Below are 23,949 nucleotides of genomic sequence, written 5' to 3' on the forward strand. Positions count from 1 at the left end.
GGGTTCCCAGGGCGGGGGTCCTAGGGTGGTGGGTCCCAAGATGGGTGTCCCAGGGTGGTGGGTTCCCAAAGTGGGTGTCCTAGGGTGGTGGGTTCCCAGGGCGGGGGTCCTAGGGTGGTGGGTCCCAAGATGGGTGTCCCAGGGTGGTGGGTTCCCAGGGTGGGGGTCCCGGGGGTGCGCCCCCCCCAACCTGGCGGTAGAGCGAGTCCTTGCTGGCCAGCTCGTTCTCCAGGCGGTCGTTGGCGTCGTGCAGGGAGGTGGCCTCGCGCTGGGCGCTCAGGTAGCGTTTCTCCAGGGTGGTGATCCGCTCCTCCATGTCCTCCCGCTGCGCCAGCGCCTGTCCCCAGCGTCCCACGGGACCCGCGGGACGGGGACGGGATGGGGACGGGGATGGGATGGGGGCGGGATGGGGACAGGGGCGGGATGGGGATGGGATTGGGACAGGGATGGGATGGGGACAGGGACGGGGACAGGGACAGGGATGGGATTGGGACAGGGATGGGATGGGGATGGGATGGGGACAGGGACAGGGACAGGGATGGGATGGGGACGGGGACAGGGATGGGATGGGGACAGGGACAGGGATGGGACGGGGACAGGGATGGGATGAGGAAGGGGACAGGGGATGGGGACAAGGACATCACAGGGATGGGGAGAAGGATGGCAGCGGGATGGGGATGGCATGGGGACAGGGACAGGGATGGGGACAGGGATGGGATTGGGACAGGGATGGGATGGGGACAGGGATGGGGACAGGGATGGCATGGGGACAGGGATGGGATGGGGACAGGGATGGGAATGGGATGGGGACAGGGATGGCGTTGGGATGGGGACAGGGACACCGTGGGGATGAGGGTGGGGACAGGGACGGGGACAGGGAGAGCACAGGGACCGCGTGAGGACAGGGATGGGGACGGTGTCTGGGCTGGGGGTGCTCCCAGTTTGGGGCTGCTCCCCAGCTCATGGGTGCTCGCCAGTTTGGGGATGCTCCCAGTTTGGGGGTGCTCCCAGTTTGGGGGTGCTTCCCAGTCCAGGGGTTCTCCCAGTTTGGAGGTGCTCCAGGTTTGGGGGTGCTCCAAGTCTGGAGATGTTCCCCAGTTCATGGGTGCTCCCCAAGGTCCGAGCCTGCTCCCTCCCAGTCTGGGGCTGCTCCCTCCCAGTTCGGAGGGGTTCCTCCAGTCTGGGGCTGCTCCCTCCCAGTCTGGGGCTGCTACCCCAGTCTGGGGGTGCCCCCCCCCCTTATTTTGGGGGACTTCCCAGTTCATGGGTGCTCCCCAAGGTCCGAGCCTGCTCCCTCCCAGTCTGGGGCTGCTCCCTCCCAGTCTGGGGCGGCTACCCCAGTCTGGGGGTGCCCCCCCCCCCTTATTTTGGGGGACTTCCCAGTTCATGGGTGCTCCCAGTTTGGGGCTGCTCCCTCCCAGTCTGGGGCTGCTCCCTCCCAGTTCGGAGGGGTTCCTCCAGTCTGGGGCTGCTCCCTCCCAGTCCGGGGGTGCCCCCCCCAGTGCGGGTGTCCCCCCACCTCCTTGAGGTCCCTCTGGAGCTTGGCCCCGGCCTCCTGGGCGCGGGCGAGCTCCCGCTGGGCCCCGGCCGCCTCCTCCTGCAGCCGCCCCAGTTGCCGGCACAGGGCGGCCACTCGCTCCCGCTGCTGGGCCGCCGCCGCTCGCTGCCGGCACAGCGACGCCTCCAGCTCCGCCTCGCGACGCCGGCCCTCGGGGGTGCCCTGGGGGTGGGTGGGAGCGTGACCTTTGACCTCTGACCTCTAACGTTTGACCCCATGCCCTGACCCTGACCCCCCACCCTAATCCCTCCACCCATGGCACCAGCTGCTGGCTCTCAGGCACCGCCTGTATGGCGGAACATGACCCCTGACCCTGTGACCCCTGACCTCGTGGCCCCTGACCCCGTGACCCCTGACCCCCAACCCCTGACCCTGGCTACAATTCCCCCACCCCCAACCCCTCCACCCATGGCACCCCCCCCCAGCCCCTTAGGCATGGCCTTGTAGGGGGCATGACCCTTGACCCCTAACCCTTGACCCCTGACCCTTGACCCCCATGACCCCGACCCTGACCCCAGGGCATCCCCCTCCCAGGTGACCCAGGACCTCCTATCCCTGGAGACATCCTCTGACCCCTGACCTCTGACCCCAGGGATCCCCAACCCCTGGTGACCCCCTGTGACCCCGATCCTGTGACCGCGTGATGACCCCGTGACCCCTGACCCCTGATACCGGGGTGTCCCCGTCGCTGGGCGCGTCCTCCAGGCCGGAGCGTCGGCGGGAGAGCTGCTCCCGCAGGGACAGCGACTGCGGACGGACAGACGGACGGACAGACGGACGTCACACCCCAACAGGGACAGACACCCGCCCACAGGGACACCAGGTCATGGGGACAACAGCCCATGGGGACACCCACCCATGGGGACACCTCGTCATGGGGACAACCACCCATAGGGACACCCACCCATGGGGACACCTCGTCATGGGGACACCGGGACATGGGGACAACCGGCCATGGGGACAACTGGCCATGGGGACACCCACCCATGGGGACAACCGGCCATGGGGACACCAGATCATGGGGACACCTTGTCATGGGGACAACGGCCCATGGGGACACCTCGTCATGGGGACACCTCGTCATGGGGACAGCCACCCATAGGGACACCATGTCATGGGGACACCTCGTCATGGGGACACCCCTCCATGGGGACACCAGGTCATGGGGACAACCACCCATAGGGACACCCCACCCATAGGGACACCATGTCATGGGGACACCTCATCATGGGGACAGCCACCCATGGTGTCACCCACCCCCTGGTGTCACCCACCTCCTGGTTGGAGACCTCCAGCTCCTCCTCGAGGACAGCCACCCGCTCCAGAGCCACCCGCAGCCGCTCCCGAACCTGCTGGGGACAAAGGGGGATGACCCACGGCCCCCCAGCACCCTTGGGTGCCCCCAGTGTCCCCCAGTGTCCCCCAGGGTCCCCCAAACCCACCAGGATTGTCCAAGGACCCCTTGGGGGCCCACCAGGCTCCCTAGAACCCCTCCTTGGCCCTCCCGGACCCCCTGGACTGTCTCCAGACCCCCTTGAGTCCCACCAGGACCCCCTTGGGTCACCCCAACACCTCCTGGTGTCCCCAGCCCCTCCCCCCCCAAGTCCAATGGGACCACCCAGATGCCCTGGGTCACCCCAGGACCCCCCTGGGACCCCAGAGACACCCTTGGGTACCATCAGATCCCCCTTGGGACCACCAGGTACCACCAGGTCACCCCAGGAGCCCCTTGGGACCCCAGAGACCCCCTGGGCACCACCAGGTCCCCCTAGGACCACCAGGTCCCACCATGTCACCCCAGAACCCCCCTGAGACACCCTTGGGTACCACCACGTCCCCCCTGGAACCACCAGGACCCCCCTGGCACCCCCCTGGGACCACCAGGTCACCCCAGAAGTCCCCTGAGACCCTCCTGGGCACCACCAAGTCCCCCATGGGTCACCCCAGGACCTGCCCGGGGCCCCGTGAAACACCCTTGGGTACCACCAGGTCCTATCATGTCACCCCAGGAACCCCCCGAGACCACCCTAGGAGCCCCCCCAAGACCACCCATGACCCCTCCCCAGCACCCACCTTCTCATCGAGGGCCTTGTGGTGCTCAAAGAGGGACTTGAGGGCTTTGAGGACCTCAACCTCAGAGGAGACGCCAGCGGGGGACTGAGCCTGGCGCTTGACCACCGTCATCCGCAGGGAGCGCTCGTGGCGGGACACCAGGCACTCGAGGTGCTCCAGCAGCAGCTGGGGACACGGGGACATGGGGACATGGGGACATGGGGACACCAGGCACCTGAGGTGCTCCAGCAGCAGCTGGGGACGTGGGGACATGGGGACACCAGGCACTCGAGGTGCTCCAGCAGCAGCTGGGGACACGGGGACATGGGGACATGGGGACATGGGGACACCAGGCACCTGAGGTGCTCCAGCAGCAGCTGGGGACGTGGGGACATGGGGACATGGGGACACCAGGCACTCGAGGTGCTCCAGCAGCAGCTGGGGACGTGGGGACATGGGGACATGGGGACACCAGGCACTCGAGGTGCTCCAGCAGCAGCTGGGGACGTGGGGACATGGGGACATGGGGACACCAGGCACTCGAGGTGCTCCAGCAGCAGCTGGGGACACGGGGACATGGGGACATGGGGACATGGGGACACCAGGCACTCGAGGTGCTCCAGCAGCAGCTGGGGACGTGGGGACATGGGGACACCAGGCACTCGAGGTGCTCCAGCAGCAGCTGGGGACACGGGGACATGGGGACATGGGGACACCAGGCACTCGAGGTGCTCCAGCAGCAGCTGGGGACGTGGGGACATGGGGACATGGGGACATGGGGACACCAGGCACTCGAGGTGCTCCAGCAGCAGCTGGGGACGTGGGGACATGGGGACACCAGGCACTCGAGGTGCTCCAGCAGCAGCTGGGGACACGGGGACATGGGGACATGGGGACATGGGGACACCAGGCACCTGAGGTGCTCCAGCAGCAGCTGGGGACGTGGGGACATGGGGACATGGGGACACCAGGCACTCGAGGTGCTCCAGCAGCAGCTGGGGACGTGGGGACATGGGGACACCAGGCACCTGAGGTGCTCCAGCAGCAGCTGGGGACGTGGGGACATGGGGACATGGGGACACCAGGCACTCGAGGTGCTCCAGCAGCAGCTGGGGACGTGGGGACATGGGGACATGGGGACACCAGGCACTCGAGGTGCTCCAGCAGCAGCTGGGGACGTGGGGACATGGGGACATGGGGACACCAGGCACTCGAGGTGCTCCAGCAGCAGCTGGGGACACGGGGACATGGGGACATGGGGACATGGGGACACCAGGCACTCGAGGTGCTCCAGCAGCAGCTGGGGACGTGGGGACATGGGGACACCAGGCACTCGAGGTGCTCCAGCAGCAGCTGGGGACACGGGGACATGGGGACATGGGGACACCAGGCACTCGAGGTGCTCCAGCAGCAGCTGGGGACGTGGGGACATGGGGACATGGGGACATGGGGACACCAGGCACTCGAGGTGCTCCAGCAGCAGCTGGGGACGTGGGGACATGGGGACACCAGGCACTCGAGGTGCTCCAGCAGCAGCTGGGGACACGGGGACATGGGGACATGGGGACATGGGGACACCAGGCACTCGAGGTGCTCCAGCAGCAGCTGGGGACGTGGGGACATGGGGACATGGGGACACCAGGCACTCGAGGTGCTCCAGCAGCAGCTGGGGACGTGGGGACATGGGGACATGGGGACACCAGGCACTCGAGGTGCTCCAGCAGCAGCTGGGGACGTGGGGACATGGGGACATGGGGACACCAGGCACTCGAGGTGCTCCAGCAGCAGCTGGGGACACGGGGACATGGGGACATGGGGACATGGGGACACCAGGCACCTGAGGTGCTCCAGCAGCAGCTGGGGACGTGGGGACATGGGGACATGGGGACACCAGGCACTCGAGGTGCTCCAGCAGCAGCTGGGGACATGGGGACATGGGGACATGGGGACACCAGGCACCTGAGGTGCTCCAGCAGCAGCTGGGGACACGGGGACATGGGGACATGGGGACACCAGGCACTCGAGGTGCTCCAGCAGCAGCTGGGGACGTGGGGACATGGGGACATGGGGACACCAGGCACTCGAGGTGCTCCAGCAGCAGCTGGGGACACGGGGACATGGGGACATGGGGACATGGGGACACCAGGCACTCGAGGTGCTCCAGCAGCAGCTGGGGACACGGGGACATGGGGACATGGGGACACCAGGCACTCGAGGTGCTCCAGCAGCAGCTGGGGACACGGGGACATGGGGACATGGGGACACCAGGCACTCGAGGTGCTCCAGCAGCAGCTGGGGACGTGGGGACATGGGGACACCAGGCACTCGAGGTGCTCCAGCAGCAGCTGGGGACACGGGGACATGGGGACATGGGGACATGGGGACACCAGGCACCTGAGGTGCTCCAGCAGCAGCTGGGGACGTGGGGACATGGGGACATGGGGACACCAGGCACTCGAGGTGCTCCAGCAGCAGCTGGGGACGTGGGGACATGGGGACATGGGGACACCAGGCACTCGAGGTGCTCCAGCAGCAGCTGGGGACGTGGGGACATGGGGACATGGGGACACCAGGCACTCGAGGTGCTCCAGCAGCAGCTGGGGACACGGGGACATGGGGACATGGGGACATGGGGACACCAGGCACTCGAGGTGCTCCAGCAGCAGCTGGGGACGTGGGGACATGGGGACACCAGGCACTCGAGGTGCTCCAGCAGCAGCTGGGGACACGGGGACATGGGGACATGGGGACACCAGGCACTCGAGGTGCTCCAGCAGCAGCTGGGGACGTGGGGACATGGGGACATGGGGACATGGGGACACCAGGCACTCGAGGTGCTCCAGCAGCAGCTGGGGACGTGGGGACATGGGGACACCAGGCACTCGAGGTGCTCCAGCAGCAGCTGGGGACGTGGGGACATGGGGACATGGGGACACCAGGCACTCGAGGTGCTCCAGCAGCAGCTGGGGACACGGGGACATGGGGACATGGGGACATGGGGACACCAGGCACTCGAGGTGCTCCAGCAGCAGCTGGGGACGTGGGGACATGGGGACATGGGGACACCAGGCACTCGAGGTGCTCCAGCAGCAGCTGGGGACGTGGGGACATGGGGACATGGGGACACCAGGCACTCGAGGTGCTCCAGCAGCAGCTGGGGACGTGGGGACATGGGGACATGGGGACACCAGGCACTCGAGGTGCTCCAGCAGCAGCTGGGGACACGGGGACATGGGGACATGGGGACATGGGGACACCAGGCACCTGAGGTGCTCCAGCAGCAGCTGGGGACGTGGGGACATGGGGACATGGGGACACCAGGCACTCGAGGTGCTCCAGCAGCAGCTGGGGACATGGGGACATGGGGACATGGGGACACCAGGCACCTGAGGTGCTCCAGCAGCAGCTGGGGACGTGGGGACATGGGGACATGGGGACACCAGGCACTCGAGGTGCTCCAGCAGCAGCTGGGGACACGGGGACATGGGGACATGGGGACACCAGGCACTCGAGGTGCTCCAGCAGCAGCTGGGGACACGGGGACATGGGGACATGGGGACACCAGGCACTCGAGGTGCTCCAGCAGCAGCTGGGGACGTGGGGACATGGGGACATGGGGACACCAGGCACTCGAGGTGCTCCAGCAGCAGCTGGGGACGTGGGGACACGGTGACACGGTGACACGGGGCGGTGGTGGCCTCACCCGGGTGTTGTTGCGCTCGGCCTTGAGCTCGGCGATCTCCTCCTCCCGCTCCAGCAGCTGCTCCCGGCAGACGTTGAGCTCCTTCGTCAGCGCCGCGAACTCCTGGGGACACGGGGACGTGGGGGGACGTGAGGGGACAGATGGACAGGGGGACACGGGGACGTGGGGGGACAGACGGACAGGGGGACACGGGGATGTGGGGGGACAGAGGGACATGGGGACGTGGGGGGACGTGGGGGGACGTGGGGGGACAGAGGGACATGGGGACGTGGGGGGACGTGAGGGGACGGGGGGTCCTGGGGCACAGGGGGACATGGGGGGCCACGGGGACACCAATAGCCCCACCCCCTCCTTAGCCCCGCCCCTTTTCTTAGCCCCGCCTCCTCCCCTTAACTCTGCCCACCTCGTGCCCTTGCCGCGAGTCCAGCTCCCTCTGTTAGCCACCCCCCTTAATTAACCACGGCCCTTGATTAGCCACGCCTCCACTTAGCCGCGCCCCTCCCTACTCCATCCCTCCCTTAACCCCGCCCACTCAAATTCCTCCCCCTCAAGCCACGCCCCTACCTAGCCACGCCCCCTCCTCCACTCTCCCCTTCACTCTGCCCACGCCACACCCCTCCCCTTACCCCCAAGCCCCGCCCCAAACCCCGCCCCACCACACCCCTTTAGGCCCCTCCCCATCCAAACCACGCCCCTCTATTAACCCTCCCCACTCCATCCCGCCCTCTCCCCTTAACTCTGCCCACTCCATGCCCCTCCCCTTACCCCCTCCCCTTCAAGCCCCTCCCCTTACCCCTCCCCCTCAAGCTCAGCCCCAAGTCCCGCCCCCTCTCGCCCCACCCCTTTAGGCTCCTCCCCATCCAAACCACGCCCCCTCTCTTTCTCTCATTAACTCTCCATGCCCAATCCCACCCTCTCCCCTTCACTCTGCCCGCCCCTCGCCCCTCCCCTTACCCCCTCCCCCTCAAGCTCCGCCCCAAGCCCCGCCCCCTCTCACCCCACCCATTTAGGCTCCTCCCCATCCAAACCGCGCCCCGCCATTAACCCTCCCCACTCCATCCCGCCCTCTCCCCTTCACTCTGCCCACCCCACACCCCTCCCCTTCACCCCTCCCTCTCAAGCCCCGCCCCAAAGCCCCGCCCCCTCTCGCCCCACCCCTTTAGGCCCCTCCCACCTGGGGCAAGGCGCTGGTGAGCTGCCTCTGGAGCGAATCCTTCTCGTGGGCCAGGTCGCGCAGGCGGAGCTGGGCGGTGGCGAGCCCCTCCTGGGTGTCCCGCAGCGTCTCCAGCAGCCGCTCCCGCTCCCGCAGCATCTGCACCATCAGCTGCTCCAGCCCCGGCTCCTCCGGGCAGCCCGAGCCCCGGCGGGCGTCCTCGCTGATGGTGGGCAGCACCTCGCACATCATCCTGCCTGCGCCCTGCCTGCAGCGGGGGAGACGGGCAGGGCACCAGCGCCTCGCATGTCACCCTGCCTGCGGGTCCTGTGCCTCCTATAGCTCCCTGCCTGCAAGGTGGGATGGGCAGCACCTCGCACATCATCCTGCCTGCGCCCTGCCTGCAAGGTGGGATAGGCAGCACCTCGCACATCATCCTGCCTGCACTCCTGCCTGCAAGGTGGGATGGGCAGCACCTCGCACATCACCCTGCCTGCACTCCTGCCTGCAAGGTGGGATGGTTGGGACCTCACACATCACCCTGCCTGCGCCCTGCCTGCAAGGTGGGATGGGCAGCACCTCGCACATCATCCTGCCTGCACTCCTGCCTGCAAGGTGGGATGGGCAGCACCTCGCACATCATCCTGCCTGCACTCCTGCCTGCAAGGTGGGATGGTTGGGACCTCACACATCACCCTGCCTGCGCCCTGCCTGCAAGGTGGGATGGGCAGCACCTCGCACATCATCCTGCCTGCACTCCTGCCTGCAAGGTGGGATGGGCAGCACCTCGCACATCACCCTGCCTGCACTCCTGCCTGCAAGGTGGGATGGGCAGCACCTCGCACATCATCCTGCCTGCACTCCTGCCTGCAAGGTGGGATGGGCAGCACCTCGCACATCACCCTGCCTGCGCCCTGCCTGCAAGGTGGGATGGGCAGCACCTCGCACATCACCCTGCCTGCACTCCTGCCTGCAAGGTGGGATGGTTGGGACCTCGCACATCACCCTGCCTGCACCCTGCCTGCAAGGTGGGATGGGCAGCACCTCGCACATCACCCTGCCTGCACTCCTGCCTGCAAGGTGGGATGGGCAGCACCTCGCACATCACCCTGCCTGCGCCCTGCCTGCAAGGTGGGATGGGCAGCACCTCGCACATCATCCTGCCTGCACTCCTGCCTGCAAGGTGGGATGGGCAGCACCTCGCACATCACCCTGCCTGCACTCCTGCCTGCAAGGTGGGATGGTTGGGACCTCGCACATCACCCTGCCTGCGCCCTGCCTGCGCCCTGCCTGCACCCTGCCTGCAAAGGAGGGGGTTCGGCAGGGAGCACCTGCACCCCCAAACGCCCCCCGTCCCGTCCCCCCCCCAGGGGTCCCCCCAAATCCCCGGGGGGTTCCCGGGTGCTCCAGGCAGGGAGTGGGGGAGGGGGAGCCACCCACGTGTGACACGCGGCCCCTCGTGCGACGCACGCGCGTGTGCGGGCCCGGGCCCGGGGGGGCTGGGGGGGGCAGTGGGGGGCAGGGGGGGCAGTGGGGGGTGCAGGGGGGCACAGCACATGCAGTGGGGTGCAGTGAAGGGTGCAGTGGGGTGCAGTGGGGTGCAGTGGGGGGCAGAGGGGGGCAGTGGGGTGCAGTGGGGTGCAGGGGGGCGGGGGGGCAGGGGGGCACAGCACATGCAGTGGGGTGCAGTAGGATGCAGTGAAGGGTGCAGTGGGGGGCAGTGGGGTGCAGGGGGGGGCAGGGGGGTGCAGGGGGGGGCAGGGGGGCACAGCACATGCAGTGGGATGCAGTGTGGGGTGCAGTGGGGGGCAGTGGGGGGCAGTGGGGGGCAGAGGGGGGCAGAGGGGGGCAGTGGGGTGCAGGGGGGTGCAGGGGGGTACAGCACATGCAGTGGGGTGCAGTGGGATGCAGTGTGGGGTGCAGTGGGGGGCAGTGAGGGGCAGGGGGGGCAGAGGGGTACGGAGGGGTGCAGTGGGGGGCAGAGGGGGGTGCAGTGGGGTGCAGGGGGTGCAGGGGGGCACAGCACATGCAGTGGGGTGCAGTGTGGGGTGCACAGGGGGGTGCAGTGGGGTGCAGTGCATGCAGTGGGGTGCAGTGGGGTGCACAGGGGGGTGCAGTGGGGTGCAGTGGGGGACAGCACATGGCAGCAGTGGGGGGCAGTGGGGGGTGCAGTGAAGGGTGCAGTGGGGTGCAGTGCATGCAGTGGGGGGCGGGGGGGGGCAGTGGGGCGCGTGGCCCTGGGGGGGGTGGGGGCCCTGGGGTGGGGGTGCAGGTGGGGGGGGTGCAATGAGGGGTGCAGCGGGGTTTGGGGGTGCCATGGGGGGGGGCAGCAGGGTCTGGGGGTGCAAAGGGGGGTGCAGGGGGGTTGGGGGTGCAGCGGGGCCTGGGGGTGCCATGGGGGGGGGTGCAAAGGGGGGGTGCAATAGGGGCTGGGGGTGCAACGGGACCCATGGGTGCCATGGGGGTGCAGGGCCTCAGGGGTGTGAGGGGGTTTAGGGGTGCAAGGGGGGTCTGGGAGTGCAAGGGGGGTGTGGGGGTGCAAGGGGAGAGGGGGAGGCAAAGGGGGGCGATGGGGGGACAAAGGGGGGAAGGGTGCAGGGGGGTGCTATGGGGGGGGGGGGCTGGGGTGCAATGGGTGATGCAATGGGGATGGAACAGGGGGTGCGGGGGGGGTGCAATGGGGCCAGGGGGTGAACGGGGGGTGCAATGGGGGGGTGCAATGGGGCCAGGGGGTGCAATGGGGGGTGAAATGGGGGGTGCAATGGGGCCTGGGGGTGCAAGGGGGGTGCGGGGGGTGCAATGGGGGGGTGCAATGGGACCAGGGGGTGCAGGGGGGTGCAATGGGGGTGAAATGGGGGCGTGCAATGGGGGGGTGCAATGGGGCCTGGGGGTGCAATGGGGGGTGAAATGAGGGGGTGCAATGGGGACAGGGGGTGCAATGGGGGGTGAAATGGGGGGTGCAATGGGGCCTGGGGGTGCGGGGGGGTGCAATGGGGGGTGCAATGGGGCCTGGGGGTGCAAGGGGGGTGCGGGGGGAGTGCAATGGGGGGTGCAATGGGACCAGGGGGTGCAGGGGGGTGCAATGGGGGGTGCAATGGGACCTGGGGGTGCAATGGGACCTGGGGGTGCAAGGGGGTGCAATGGGGGGTGCAATGGGGGTGCAGAGGGGCCTGGGGGTTGCAATGGGGGGTGCGAGGGGGGTGCAGAGGGGATGCACTGGGGGTGGGGTAGGGGATGGGGTGGGGGGTGCAGTGGGGGGGTGCAATGGGGTGGGATGGGGGTGTAGGGGGCTGCGCCGGCGGATGCACTGGGGGGGGGGGTTCAATGGGGGGGATGCTGGGGTGCAATGGGGTGCAGAGGGGATGCCCTGGGGGGTGGGATGGGGGGGTGAGGGGGTGCGGGGGGGGGGTGCAATGGAGCCGGGGGGGTGCGGGGGGGGGGGGTGGGGACAGGGGGGATGCAATGGGGATCCACTGGAGGATGCAAGGGGGGGGAGATGGGGGGGACGGGGGCGCCGGGGGGCCCGGGGGGCTCAGGCCCGGCTCCTACCTGGGCTGCGAGCGGCGCTGCGGCAGCTCCGGCGGAGGGAGGCGGCCCGGCGGGGAGGGGGCCCCGGGGGGGTCGCTGCCCGCCGCCCCCGCCCCCGTTCAGGCCCCCGCCGCGCCCCGGGCCCGCCCGAGCCCCGCGGCCGCCGCCCGGTTCCCCCCCCCCCCCCCCCCGCGGCACCGAAATCCCCCCCCCCCCCCCCAACCCGGCGCCGCAAAACGCTGCGCGGTCCCTTTAAGAGCGGCGCTGACAGACGGCGGCGCCGGCCAATAGGAGCGCGGCCTGAGGTCCGGCGGAGCCCGGGCCCCGCCCCCGCGCGGGGTGGGAGGGGGGGAGGAGGGAGGGGGAGCGGCGGCGCGAGCGGCCAATGGGAGGCGGCGGGGGGCGGGGCCGGCGTTGGGGTGATGTCATCGGGGGGCGGGGGCGGCCGCGCACGCGGGTTGCCATGGAGACGGAACACCCCCCCCCCCCCAGCACGTCGCCATGGGGATGGACCACCCCCTCTACGCCTGTTGCCATGGAGATGGACCACCCATCAATGGCTGTTGCCATGGCGATGGACCGCCTCCCCCCCATGTCTCCATGGAAACGCTCCACCCCTTACACACGTGTTGCCATGGAGATGGGACCACCCCCATCCATGTCTGTTGCCATGGAGACGGGATCACACCCCCCCCCATCCTATGTGTGTTGCCATGGAGATGGACCGCCCCCAGCATGTCACCATGGCAACGGCACTGTTCTCCCCCCCCCCGTCACATGTCGCCATGGAGACGGACCACCCATCCACACATGTTGCCATGGAGACGGGACCCCCCCCCCCCGTTGCCATGGGGATGGACCACTCATCCAATCTTGTCGCCATGGAAACGGTCCACCCCATCCCCGCGCGTCACCATGGGGACGGACCACCCATCCACGCGTGTCGCTGCGGAGACGACAGCACCCCCACCCCCCCCCACCCCGTCACCATGGCGACAGCTCCTCCCTCCCCATCACCACGGAACCAGCCCCCCCCCCCATCACCACGGTTACGCACACGCCTCCCCCCCGCGTGTCGCCTCCCCCACGCGTGTCGCCATAGCGACGGCCACGCCTCCCCCACACGCGTGTGCGCCCCCAGGAGAGGCCCCCGGCGCCCGGGCCCCTCCCCCCCAGCACGGGGGGGGGGAGGGGGAATCACATGACACACGCATGACACACGCATGACACACGCGTTGGTCACGCCAGCCTTTAAATAGGGGCCAATAAATACTGTACAGGGGGGCTGCGCCCCATAAATAATGCAAATATACAGAGGGGGGGGCGGGGGTCCGGGGGGGGGGGGGGGGGCCCTACCCCCTCGATTCCAGCGACCTGCGGGGGAAATGGGGGGGGTCAGTGGATGGGGGGGGGCTGAGGGGGGTTTTGGGCGGGGTTGGGGGGCTGTGGGGGTTTTGGGGGGCTGAGGAGGGTTTTGGGGGGTTTTGGGGGGGCTGCATCGGGTTTTGGGGGGGCTGAGGGGGGTTTTGGGGGGGTTTTGGGGGGCTGCATCGGGTTTTGGGGGGGCTGAGGGGGGTTTTGGGGGGTTTTGGGGGGGCTGCATCGGGTTTTGGGGGGCTGAGGGGGGTTTTGGGGGGTTTTGGGGGGGCTGCATCGGGTTTTGGGGGGGCTGAGGGGGGTTTGGGGGGCTGCATCGGGTTTTGGGGGGCTGAGGGGGGTTTTGGGGGGCTGCATCAGGTTTTGGGGGGCTGAGGGGGGTTTTGGGGGGGGGTTTGGGGGGGCTGCATTGGGTTTTGGGGGGGCTGAGGGGGTTTTGGGGGGGCTGCATCAGGTTTTGGGGGGCTGAGGGGGGTTTTGGGGGTTTGGGGGGCTGCATCGGGTTTTGGGGGGGGCTGAGGGGGGTTTTGGGGGGGTTTGGGGGGCTGCATCGGGTTTTGGGGGGCTGAGGGGGGTTTTGGGGGGCTGCATCGGGTTTGGGGGGGGCTGAGGGGGGTTTGGGGGGGTTGGGGGGCTGCATCGGGTTTTGGGGGGGCTGAGGGGGGTTTTGGGGGGGTCTCTGGAAAGGTTGGGGGGGCTGCCGTGGGTTTTGGGGGGTCTTAGGGAGGTTTTGGGGGTCTCGGGCAGGTTTGGGGGAGCTGGGTTGGGTTTGGGGGGGCTCAGGCAGGTTTTGGGGGGCTGAGGGGGTTTTGGGGGGTCTCAGGAAGGTTTGGGGGGCTCAGGCAGGTTTTGGGGTGCTGCGGTGGGCTTTGGGGGGGTCTCAGGTTCAAGGTTTGTGGATGCAGGGGTTGGTGGGGTTTTGGGGTGCAGGAAGGTTTGTGGGTGCTGGGATTTGGGGGACGCAGGGGGTTGGGGCAGAGGTTTTGGGGGGCACAGAGGATTTGGGGGCTCAGGGGAGGTTTAGGGTGCCGGGGTTTGGGGTGCAGGGATTTGGGGGTGCAGGGATTTGGGGGGTCAGGATTTTGGGGGGTGCAGGGTTTGAGGGCGCAGGGTTTGTGGCTGCAGGGCTGTTGTGCAGGATTTTTGGGGTGCAGATTTTTAGGCTGCAAGGATTTGGGGGTTTGGGGGCTTCAGGATTTTGGGGGTGCAGGATTTTGGGGGTGCAGGATTTTGGGGGGGCAGGATTTTGGGGTGCAGGGTTTGAGGGCGCAGGGTTTGTGGCTGCAGGTTTTTGTGGCTGCAGGGGGGGATCGTGGCGCAGGATTTTTGGGGTGCAGGGATTTGGGGCTGCAAGGATTTGGGGTCTCAGGATTTTGGGGTGCAGGGATTTGGGGGTGCAGGATTTTGGGGGTGCAGGGTGTGAGGGCGCAGGGTTTGTGGCTGCAGGTTTTTGTGGCTGCAGGGGTTTTGTGCAGGATTTTTGGGGTGCAGATTTTTGGGTTGCAAGGATTTGGGGGTCAGGATTTGGGGCTGCAAGGGTTTGGGGGCCTCAGGCTTTTGGGGTGCGGGGGTTTTGGGGTGCAGGGCTTTGGGGGGGGCTGGGGGTTTTGGGGTGCTCACGAGTAGCTGTTGTGCTGGCGGCGGCGGGCGGTGCGCAGCTTCTCGAAGCGCGCCTCCATCTCCTCCAGCACGCGGGGGGTGTAGCGCACCACCAGCTTCACCGAGCCCTGCGCCGCCTTCAGCAGCTCCACCGCCCGCTCGTGCTGCTCCCCCTCCACGCTCTGGCACCCCGTCAGCACCCCAAAACCACCACCGACCCCCCCCCAAACCACCACCGACCCCCCAAAGCCCGCACCGGCACCCCAAAACCCTGCCCCCCCCCCCATAACCCTCTGCTGCTCCCCCCTACCCCCTGCGATGCTCTGCAAACCCTGTGCTGCACCCCAAAACCTGCACTGTCCCCCCAAAATCCGTGCTGCACCCCAAAACCCTGTGCTGAACCCCCAAAATCCTATGCTGAACCCCAAATCCCTGCTCTGACACCCCCAAAACCTGCCCTGCGCCCCCAAAACCCTCTGCTGCATCACTACATGCTGTGCTGCATCCCTCCCCCTTGCACTGCCCTGCAAACCCTGCCCTGACCCCCCCCAAAACCCGCACTGCACCCCCAAAATACGTGATGAACCCCCAAAATCTGTGCTGCACCCCAAAAACCTGCCCTGGCACCCCGAAATCCTATGCAGACCCCCCCCAAACCCCTGTGCTGCAGCCCTACACTCTGCAAATCCTGTGCTGTGCCCCCAAAAACCGCACCACTCCCCCCAAACCCCCTCCAGCCCCCCAAAACCCCCATAGCCCCCCCAAACCCCTCCAGCCCCCCATAGACCCCCAACACCCCCTGTAGCCCCCCAAAACCCCTCCAGCCCCCATAGACCCCCAACACCCCCTGTAGCCCCCCCAAAACACCTCCAGCCCCCCATAAACCCCCCAAACCCCTCCAGCCCCCCAAAACCCACCTGTAGCCCCCCAAACCCCCTCAGGCTCCCCAAAATCCCCCCATAACCCCCTAAACACCCTCCAGCCCCCCCATAACCCCCCATAGCCCCCCAAAAACCCCTGCAGCCCCCCATAGCCCCCCAAAACCCCCTGTAGCCCCCTCAAACCCCCTCCAGCCCCCCAAAACCCCTCCAGCCCCCCATAACCCCCCCAAACCCCCTCCAGCCCCCCAAAACCCCTCCAGCCGCCCCATAACCCCCCCAAACCCCCTCCAGCCCCCCATAGCCCCCCAAAACCCCCCATAGCCCCCCAAAACCCCCTGTAGCCCCCCAAAACCCCTCCAGCCCCCCATAACCCCCCAAACCCCCTCCGGCACCCCAAAATCCCTCCAGCCCCCCAAAACCCCCCCAAACCCCCTCCAGCCCCCCCATAGCCCCCCAAACTCCCCTGTAGCCCCCCAAACCCCCTCCAGCCCCCCATAACCCCCCAAAACCTCTCCAAACCCCCTCCAGCCCCCCATAGCCCCCCAAAACCCCCATAGCCCCCCAAAACCCTTCCAGCCCCCATAGCCCCCAAAACCCCCGTAGCTCCCCCAAAACCCCTCCAGCCCCCATAGCCCCCCAAACTCCCCTGTAGCCCCCCAAACCCCCTCCAGCCCCCCCATAACCCCCAAACCCCCTCCAGCCCCCCAAAATCCCTCCAGCCCCCCAAAACCCCCCCAAACCCCCTCCAGCCCCCCCATAGCCCCCCAAACTCCCCTGTAGCCCCCCAAACCCCCTCCAGCCCCCCATAGCCCCCCAAAACCCCCTGTAGCCCCCAAACCCCCTCCAGCCCCCATAACCCCCCAAACCCCCTCCAGCCCCCCAAAATCCCTCCAGCCCCCCCAAAACCCCCCAAACCCCCTCCAGCCCCCCATAGCCCCCAAACTCCCCTGTAGCCCCCCCAAACCCCCTCCAGCCCCCCATAGCCCCCCAAACCCCTGTAGCCCCCCAAAACCCCTCCAGCCCCCCATAACCCCCCAAACCCCCTCCAGCCCCCAAAACCCCTCCAGCCGCCCCATAACCCCCCAAACCCCCTCCAGCCCCCCATAGCCCCCCAAACTCCCCTGTAGCCCCCCAAACCCCCTCCAGCCCCCATAGCCCCCCAAACTCCCCTGTAGCCCCCCAAACCCCCTCCAGCCCCCCATAACCCCCCCAAAACCTCCCCAAACCCCCTCCAGCCCCCCATAGCCCCCCAAAACTCCCGTAGCCCCCCCAAAACCCTTCCAGCCCCCGTAGCCCCCCAAACCCCCTCCAGCCCCCCATAGCCCCCCAAAACCCCCCAATCCCCCTCCAGCCCCCCATAGCCCCCCAAACTCCCCTGTAGCCCCCCCAAACCCCCTCCAGCCCCCCCATAACCCCCCAAACCCCCTCCAGCCCCCCAAAATCCCTCCAGCCCCCCAAAACCCCCCCAAACCCCCTCCAGCCCCCCATAGCCCCCAAAACCCCCCAAACCCCCTCCCCAGGACTCACCACGCCGTTGACGCTGAGGAGCTGGTCCCCCCGCTTGAGCCCCCCGTGGCGGTCGGCCACCCCCCCCGGGATGACGCGGGAGATGTAGATGGGGGAGTTCTGCTCTTTGCCCCCCATGATGTTGAAGCCCAGCCCCTCCTCCGTTTTGGGGAGCTCGACCACCCGCGGGTGAGCGTGGCCCTCGCTGGCCGCGAAGGCGGCCACCGTCGCCTGGGGGGGGGGGGACGATGGGGGGGATGTGGGGGGTGAGGGGGGTGTGCGGACATGGGGGGGTACAGGGGGACATGGGGGGAGATGGGGATGTGGGGATATGGGGGGCATGGGGGGAGATGGGGACATGGGGACATGGCAGGGTATGGGGGGACATGGGGGGTGTGGGGACACGGGGGGCATGGGGGGAGATGGGGACATGGGAGGGTATGGGGGGACGGGGGGACAGGGGGATGTGGGGACACGGGGGGCATGGGGGGAGATGGGGACACAGGGGGACATGGGGGGAGATGGGGACATGGGGACACAGGGGGACATGGGGGGAGATGGGGACATGGCAGGGTATGGGGGAACATGGGGGGACATGGGGGGTGTGGGGACACGGGGGGCATGGGGGGAGATGGGGACATGGCAGGGTATGGGGGGACATGGGGGATGTGGGGACACGGGGGGCATGGGGGGAGATGGGGACACAGGGGGACATGGGGGGAGATGGGGACATGGGGACACAGGGGGACATGGGGGGAGATGGGGACATGGCAGGGTATGGGGGGACATGGGGGGACATGGGGAATGTGGGGACACGGGGGGCATGGGGGGAGATGGGGACATGGGGACACAGGGGGACATGGGGGGAGATGGGGACATGGCAGGGTATGGGGGGACATGGGGGGACATGGGGGGTGTGGGGACACGGGGGGCATGGGGGGAGATGGGGACATGGGGACATGGCAGGGTATGGGGGGACATGGGGATGCGGGGACGTGGGGACACATCAGGGGCATGGGGGAGATGGGGACATGGGGGGCACAGGGGGACATGGGGGGTATGGGGACATGGCAGGGTATGGGGGGACAGGGGGACATGGGGGGTATGGGGACATGGCAGGGTATGGGGGGACAGGGGGACATGGGGGATGTGGGGACATGGGGGACACGGGGGGATATGGGGGCATATGAGGACATGGGGACACATGGGGACACGGGGGGATATAGGGGCATATGGGGACACAGGGGGACATGGGGACACATGGGGGACATGGGGGCATGGGGAGACATGGGGGTATGGGGGATGTGGGGACATGGGGACACATGGGGGCACATGGGGACATGCGGTGACGTGGAGGACATGGGGGGATTGGGGGAGATATGGGGACACACGGGGGACATAGGGGGACACGGGGACAGTATGGGGACATGGGACACGCATGGGGCAGGGGGACACAGGGACAGCGTGGGGACATGGGGGCAGGAATGGGGCATGGGGACACCATGGGGATGGTGTGGGGACATGGGGACAGTGTGGGGACACAGAGACGGGGACAGCATGGGGACAGGGGTGACATTGTCCCCTGGGGTCACACGGGGACACAATGGGGGACAGAGGGGGACACGGGGACATCCCAGCCAGGACAGAGGAGCAGCAGCTGGGAGCTGGGGTGGGGACATGGGGACAGGGATGGGGACATGGGGACATGGTGGGACACGGGGACACGGGGACGTGGGGACAGGGATGGATGTGGGGACATGGGGACGTGGTGGGACACGGGGACAGCGACAGGGACACGGGGACAGGGACAGGGTCCAGCCGGGCTCCGGGGACAGCAGACGGCCACCGTGGGGGGGACAGACGGACATGGAGGGGGGACAGACGGACACGAGGAGGGGACAGATGGACGCGGCAGGGGGTGACACCATGGGCGAGAGACAGGGACAGCCCCGGGCCAGGAGCGGGGGGTCCCGGGGGGGGACTGGGGTCCCTGGGGGGGACTGAGGTCCCTTGGGGGGTCCCTGGGGTCCCTGGAGGGGTTATTGGGGTCCCTGGGGGGTATTGGGGTCCCTGGGGGGTCCCTGGGGGTTATTGGGGTCCCTGGGGAGGTTATTGGGGTCCCCAAGGGGTACTGGGGTCCCTGGGGGGTTATTGGGGTCCCTGGGGAGGTTATTGGGGGTCTCTGGAAGGGTATTGGGGTCCCCAGGGGGGTTATTGGGGTCCCTGGGGGTACTGGGGTCCCTGGGGGGGTTATTGGGGTCCCTTGGGGGGGACTGGGGTCCCCGGGGGGTTATTGGGGTCTCCTGGGGGGCCTGGGGTCCTGGGAACATTATTGGGGTCGCCTGGAAGATTATTGGGGTCCCCTGGGGGGTTATTGGGGTCCCTGGGGGGGTTGGGGTACCTTGGGGGGGTCCCAAGGAGTTTGAGGGACCCAGGGGGGGTTGGGGGACGGGTCACCGGGAGTTTGGGGGTGCTGGGGGGATTTGGGGATCCCAGGGAGGGATTGGGAGGGGTCCCAGGGGGTTTGGGGGTGCCGAGGAGGGGGTGGGGGGGTACCGGGGGGTTTTGGGGTGCCGGGGGGGGGGGTTTTGGGGTACCTTGGCGGTAGCGTGGGCCCGGATCTCGGGGCTGCCGGCGATGTCCAGGGTGTCGTAGAGCTGCTCGTAGACCTGGGGAGGGGGGCGCATGGGGGGGGGCCCCCAGTTTTGGGGGGGGGCACAGGCATCTGGGGGCACCCCCACCCCCAAGGGGCTGCTGGTGAGAACTGGGGGGACCCCAGGGGGAATGGGGGGCTGGGGGGGTCCCAGGGGATTATTGGGGGGTCTGGGGGGGGGGGCATGGGGAGGGGATATTGGGGGGCCCCTTGGGGGAATACTGGGGGGCCTGGAGGGATGTTGGGGGGATACTGGGGGGCCTGGGAAGATACTGGGGGGCTATGGCAGATATTGGGGGAGCTGAGGGGATACTGGGGTACTGGAGAAGATGTTGGGGGTCCTGGGGGGATATCGGGGGGCCATGGAGGATACTGGGGGGATATTGGGGGGTCCTGGGGGGATATTGGGGGTCCTGGAGGATACTGGGGGGATATTGGAGGGTCCTGGGGGGATACTGGGGGGCTATGGGGGATACTGGGGGGATACTGGCGGGTTGGGGGGGATCTTGGGGATCCTGGGGGATAATGGGGGGTCCTGGGGGGCTATGGGGGATACTGGGGGGGATATTGGTGGTCCTGGGGGGATACTGGGGGGCTATGGGGGGACTGGGGGCATAATGAGGAGTCCTGGGGGGATATTGGGGGTCCTGGGGGATAATGGGGGGTCCTGGGGGGATATTGGGGGGCTATGGGGGATACTGGGGAGATAATGGGGAATACTGGGGGATACTGGGGGGTCCTGGGAGATAATGGAGGGTCTTGGGGGGATATCGGGGGGCTAGGGGGGATACTGGGGGGTTGGAGGGATATCAGAAGTCCTGGAGGACATTGGGGGGTCCACAGGGGATATTGGGGGGCTATGGTGCGTACTGGGGAGATAATGGGGGGTCCTGGGGGGATACTGGGGGGATATTTGGGGTCCTGGGGGATCTTGGGGCTCCTGGGGGATAATGGGGGGTTCTGGGGGGATACTGGGGAGCTATGGGGGATACTGGGAGAATAATGGGGGGTTCTGGGGGGATACTGGGGGCTATGGGGGATACTAGGGGGATAATGGGGGATACTGGGGGGCTAATGTGGGGCTATGGGGGATCTTGGGGGTCCTGGGGGGATACTGGGGGGCTATGGGGGATACTGGGGGAATAATGGGGGTTCCGGGGGGATACTGGGGGGCTATGGGGGATACTAGGGGGATAATGGGGGATACTGGGGGGATACTGGGGGGCTATGGGGGATCCTGGGGGTCCTGGGAGATAATGGGGGGTCCTGGGGGGATACTGGGGGGCTATGGGGGATACTGGGGGAATAATGGGGGGTTCTGGGGGGGATACTGGGGGGCTATGGGGGATACTAGGGGGATAATGGGGGATACTGGGGGGATACTGGGGGGCTATGGGGGATCCTGGGGGTCCTGGGAGATAATGGGGGGTCCTGGGGGGATACTGGGGGGCTATGGGGGATACTGGGGGGATAATGGGGGATACTGGGGGGATAATGGGGGGCTATGGGGGTCTTGGGGGTCCTGGGAGATAATGGGGGTCCTGGGGGGATACTGGGGAGCTATGGGGGATACTGGGGGGATAATGGGGGGCTATGGGGGTCTTGGGGGTCCTGGGAGATAATGGGGGGTCCTGGGGGGATACTGGGGAGCTATGGGGGATACTGGGGGGATAATAGGGGGTCCTGGGGGGATATTGGGGGTCCTGGGGGGATACTGGGGGACTATGGGGGATACTGGGGGGATAATAGGGGGTCCTGGGGGATATTTGGGGTTCTGGGGGATATTGGGGGTCCTGGGAGATAATGGGGGGTCCTGGAGGGCTACTGGGGGATACTGGGGGGATACTGGGGGGCTACTGGGGGGTTGGGGGGATGGTGGGGTGCCGGGGGTCCCCCCGTTCCTCACCTCGCGGATGGCGGAGCAGAACTTGCTCTGCAGGACCCTCTGCAGCGCCTGCAGCTTTTGGGGGGGCAGCTCCCCGCTGCGCTGCAGCCGCTCCAGCAGCTCCACCGCCCGCGCCACGTCTGGGGGGGCCCGGGTCAGGGCGGGGGGGGGGCACCCCAGCACCCCCCTGGGGCACCCCTGCCTCCCGTTGCGCCCCCTCCCCATTGCACGGCTCCCCCTTGCACCCACTGCACCCCCCATTGCACGGCCCCCCTTTGCACCCCCCCTTTGCACCCCCCTTTGCACCCCCCTTGCACCCCATTGCAGCCCCTCCCCCAGGCATAAGCCCCCCCCCAGCCCCTCCCCCAACGCAGGCACGCCCCCTGCACCCCCTCCCTCACGCACAACCCCCCTTTGCACCCCCCTTGCACAGCCCCCCCTTTGCACCCCCCTTGCACAGCCCCCCCTTTGCACCCCACTGCAGCCCCTCCCCCATGCACAAGCCCCCCCCAGCCCCTCCCCCACCCCGGGCATGACCCCCTGCACCCCATTGCACCCCCGCCTTGCACAGACCTACCCCCCTTTGCACCCACTGCACCCCCTCCCCCATGCACAAGCCCCCCCCCAGCCCCTCCCCCACCGCAGGCACGCCCCCCTGCACCCCCTCCCCCATGCACAACCCCCCCCACTGCACCCCCCTTGCACAGCCCCCCTTGCACCCCACTGCAACCCCTCCCCCATGCACAAGCCCCCCCACTGCACCCCCCTTGCACAGCCCCCCTTTGCACCCCATTGCAGCCCCTCCCCCATGCACAACCCCCCCGCACCCCCCTTGCACAGACCCCCCTTTGCACCCCCCTGCACCCCCCCATGCACGAGCCCCCCAGCCCCTCCCCCACCCCCCGCACGCCCCCCCGCCCCCCACTACCCCCCTCCCCCACGCACAACCCCCCCTCCTTTGCACCCTCTCGCGGCCCCTCCCCCCGAACCCCCCCCCGCTGCAGCCCCTCCCCCATGCACGACCCCCCAGCCCCTCCCCCCCCGCACGACCCCCCGCCCCCCCCGTACCCCGCTCCAGCCCCAGCGGGTCCCCGCTCAGCGCTGCCATCTTCGCGCGCGCCCGCCCCGCCCCGCCCCGCCCCGCCCCGCCCCCGCCGCGCGCGGATCCAAGGGGGGTGGGGGACGGGGGGAGGGGCTGGGGGAGGGGGGGCGCGAGAGGAGCCCGCCCACGCGCATGCGTGCACGTAGGGCGGGGGGGGGGAATCCCCAACTCGGGGGGGGGGTCCCCCAAAACCCGGGGGGGCAAATTTGGGGGACCCCAAAGCTGGCGGGGGGGTAAATATGAGGGGGGATGGGGGGAGGGGACTGGGGGACCCCAAATATGGGGGGGAGGGGGATGGGGGGACCCCTAATCTGGGGAGGGGGGCAAATATGGGGGGGAAATGGAGGGGGGAACTTGGGGAGACCCCGAATCTGGGGGGGGGGGGAGGTGGGGGGGGCAAATCTGGGGGACCCCAAATCTGGGGGGGCAAATCGGGGGGGATGATGGGGGGAAGGGGACTGGGGGACCCCAAATCTGGGGAGGGGGAGCTGGGGGGGGGCAAATCTGGGGGACCCCAAATGGGCGGGGGGATATGGGGGAGGGAAGCACAGGGAGACCCCAAATCTGGGGGAGGGGGGACTGGGGGACCCCAAAACCGGGGGGAGAACTGGGGGGGGGGGGGAGGACCCCAACTGTGGGGTCTGGAGAGGGGCAGAACCCCAAAATTGGGGGGGGGAGACCCCATTTTGGGGGAGACCCCTATCCCAGGGGAAAAGCCCCCCTTATTTTGGGGGTACACCCATGGGGGGGCAAAAAGACCCCCAATTCTAACAGAGAAGACCCCCTAATTTGGGGGGGGGGCACCCCTTTAGGGGCCAGCAAGACCCTGCAAATTTGGGGGGGGGGCACCCATTTTGGGGGGCAGAACCCCCCTAAATCCCAGGGGAAAAGACCCCCTTATTTTGGGGGGGGGGGCAGAAGCCCCCCCCCCCCCCCCCCGCAGAAAAAGCCC

The 23,949-nt window shown here is 68.1% G+C and overlaps 2 protein-coding genes across 4 annotated transcripts in view; both read right to left on the reverse strand.

Annotated features, from left to right (window-relative positions):
* Nucleotides 1–12,125, reverse strand: part of PPFIA3 (PPFI scaffold protein A3) — a 41,380-nt gene extending 29,255 nt beyond the window's left edge. Inside the window, 8 exon segments of the mRNA XM_087773224.1 lie at nt 191–337; nt 1,520–1,720; nt 2,231–2,305; nt 2,833–2,907; nt 3,632–3,796; nt 7,314–7,415; nt 8,488–8,734; nt 12,016–12,125. Of these exon segments, the coding sequence (XP_087629350.1) occupies nt 191–337; nt 1,520–1,720; nt 2,231–2,305; nt 2,833–2,907; nt 3,632–3,796; nt 7,314–7,415; nt 8,488–8,718 (996 nt within the window). The 5' untranslated portion in view covers nt 8,719–8,734; nt 12,016–12,125.
* A 1,125-nt stretch (nt 12,126–13,250) lies between these two features.
* On the reverse strand, nt 13,251–23,045 carry LIN7B (lin-7 cell polarity scaffold B). Of its 3 annotated transcripts, none has more exons than XM_087773209.1 (6): nt 22,964–23,045; nt 21,917–22,035; nt 19,955–20,026; nt 17,379–17,588; nt 14,992–15,098; nt 13,251–13,368 (listed from the first exon to the last, which is right to left on the reverse strand). In XM_087773209.1, the coding sequence occupies exons 1-6, from the start codon at nt 23,001–23,003 to the stop codon at nt 13,347–13,349; spliced, it is 570 nt and encodes a 189-aa protein (XP_087629335.1). In that variant the 5' UTR covers nt 23,004–23,045; the 3' UTR covers nt 13,251–13,346. The 3 variants fall into 3 exon arrangements, with proteins under 3 accessions (XP_087629335.1, XP_087629334.1, XP_087629333.1); XM_087773208.1 differs by having other exon boundaries at nt 14,992–15,134; XM_087773207.1 differs by having other exon boundaries at nt 14,992–15,152.
* Between the last annotated feature and the right edge of the window lie 904 nt (nt 23,046–23,949).

Source organism: Nipponia nippon, unplaced genomic scaffold (assembly GCF_047370975.1).
Source record: "Nipponia nippon isolate SJK-2023a ecotype South Korea unplaced genomic scaffold, ASM4737097v1 scaffold_38, whole genome shotgun sequence".
NCBI classification, from domain to species: Eukaryota; Metazoa; Chordata; class Aves; order Pelecaniformes; family Threskiornithidae; genus Nipponia; species Nipponia nippon.

What these genes read in the sequence shown, in the direction of transcription:
- LIN7B (XM_087773207.1), bottom strand. Translation starts at nt 23,003, where the DNA reads ATGGCAGCGCTGAGCGGGGACCCGCTGGGGCTGGAGCGGG. An exon ending in GGGCCCACGCTACCGCCAAG is followed by an intron (nt 17,589 to 19,954) that starts GTACCCCAAAAC and finishes CCCCCCCCCCAG; the next exon opens with GCGACGGTGGCCGCCTTCGC. An exon ending in TCCTCAGCGTCAACGGCGTG is followed by an intron (nt 15,153 to 17,378) that starts GTGAGTCCTGGG and finishes ACGGGGTGCCAG; the next exon opens with AGCGTGGAGGGGGAGCAGCA.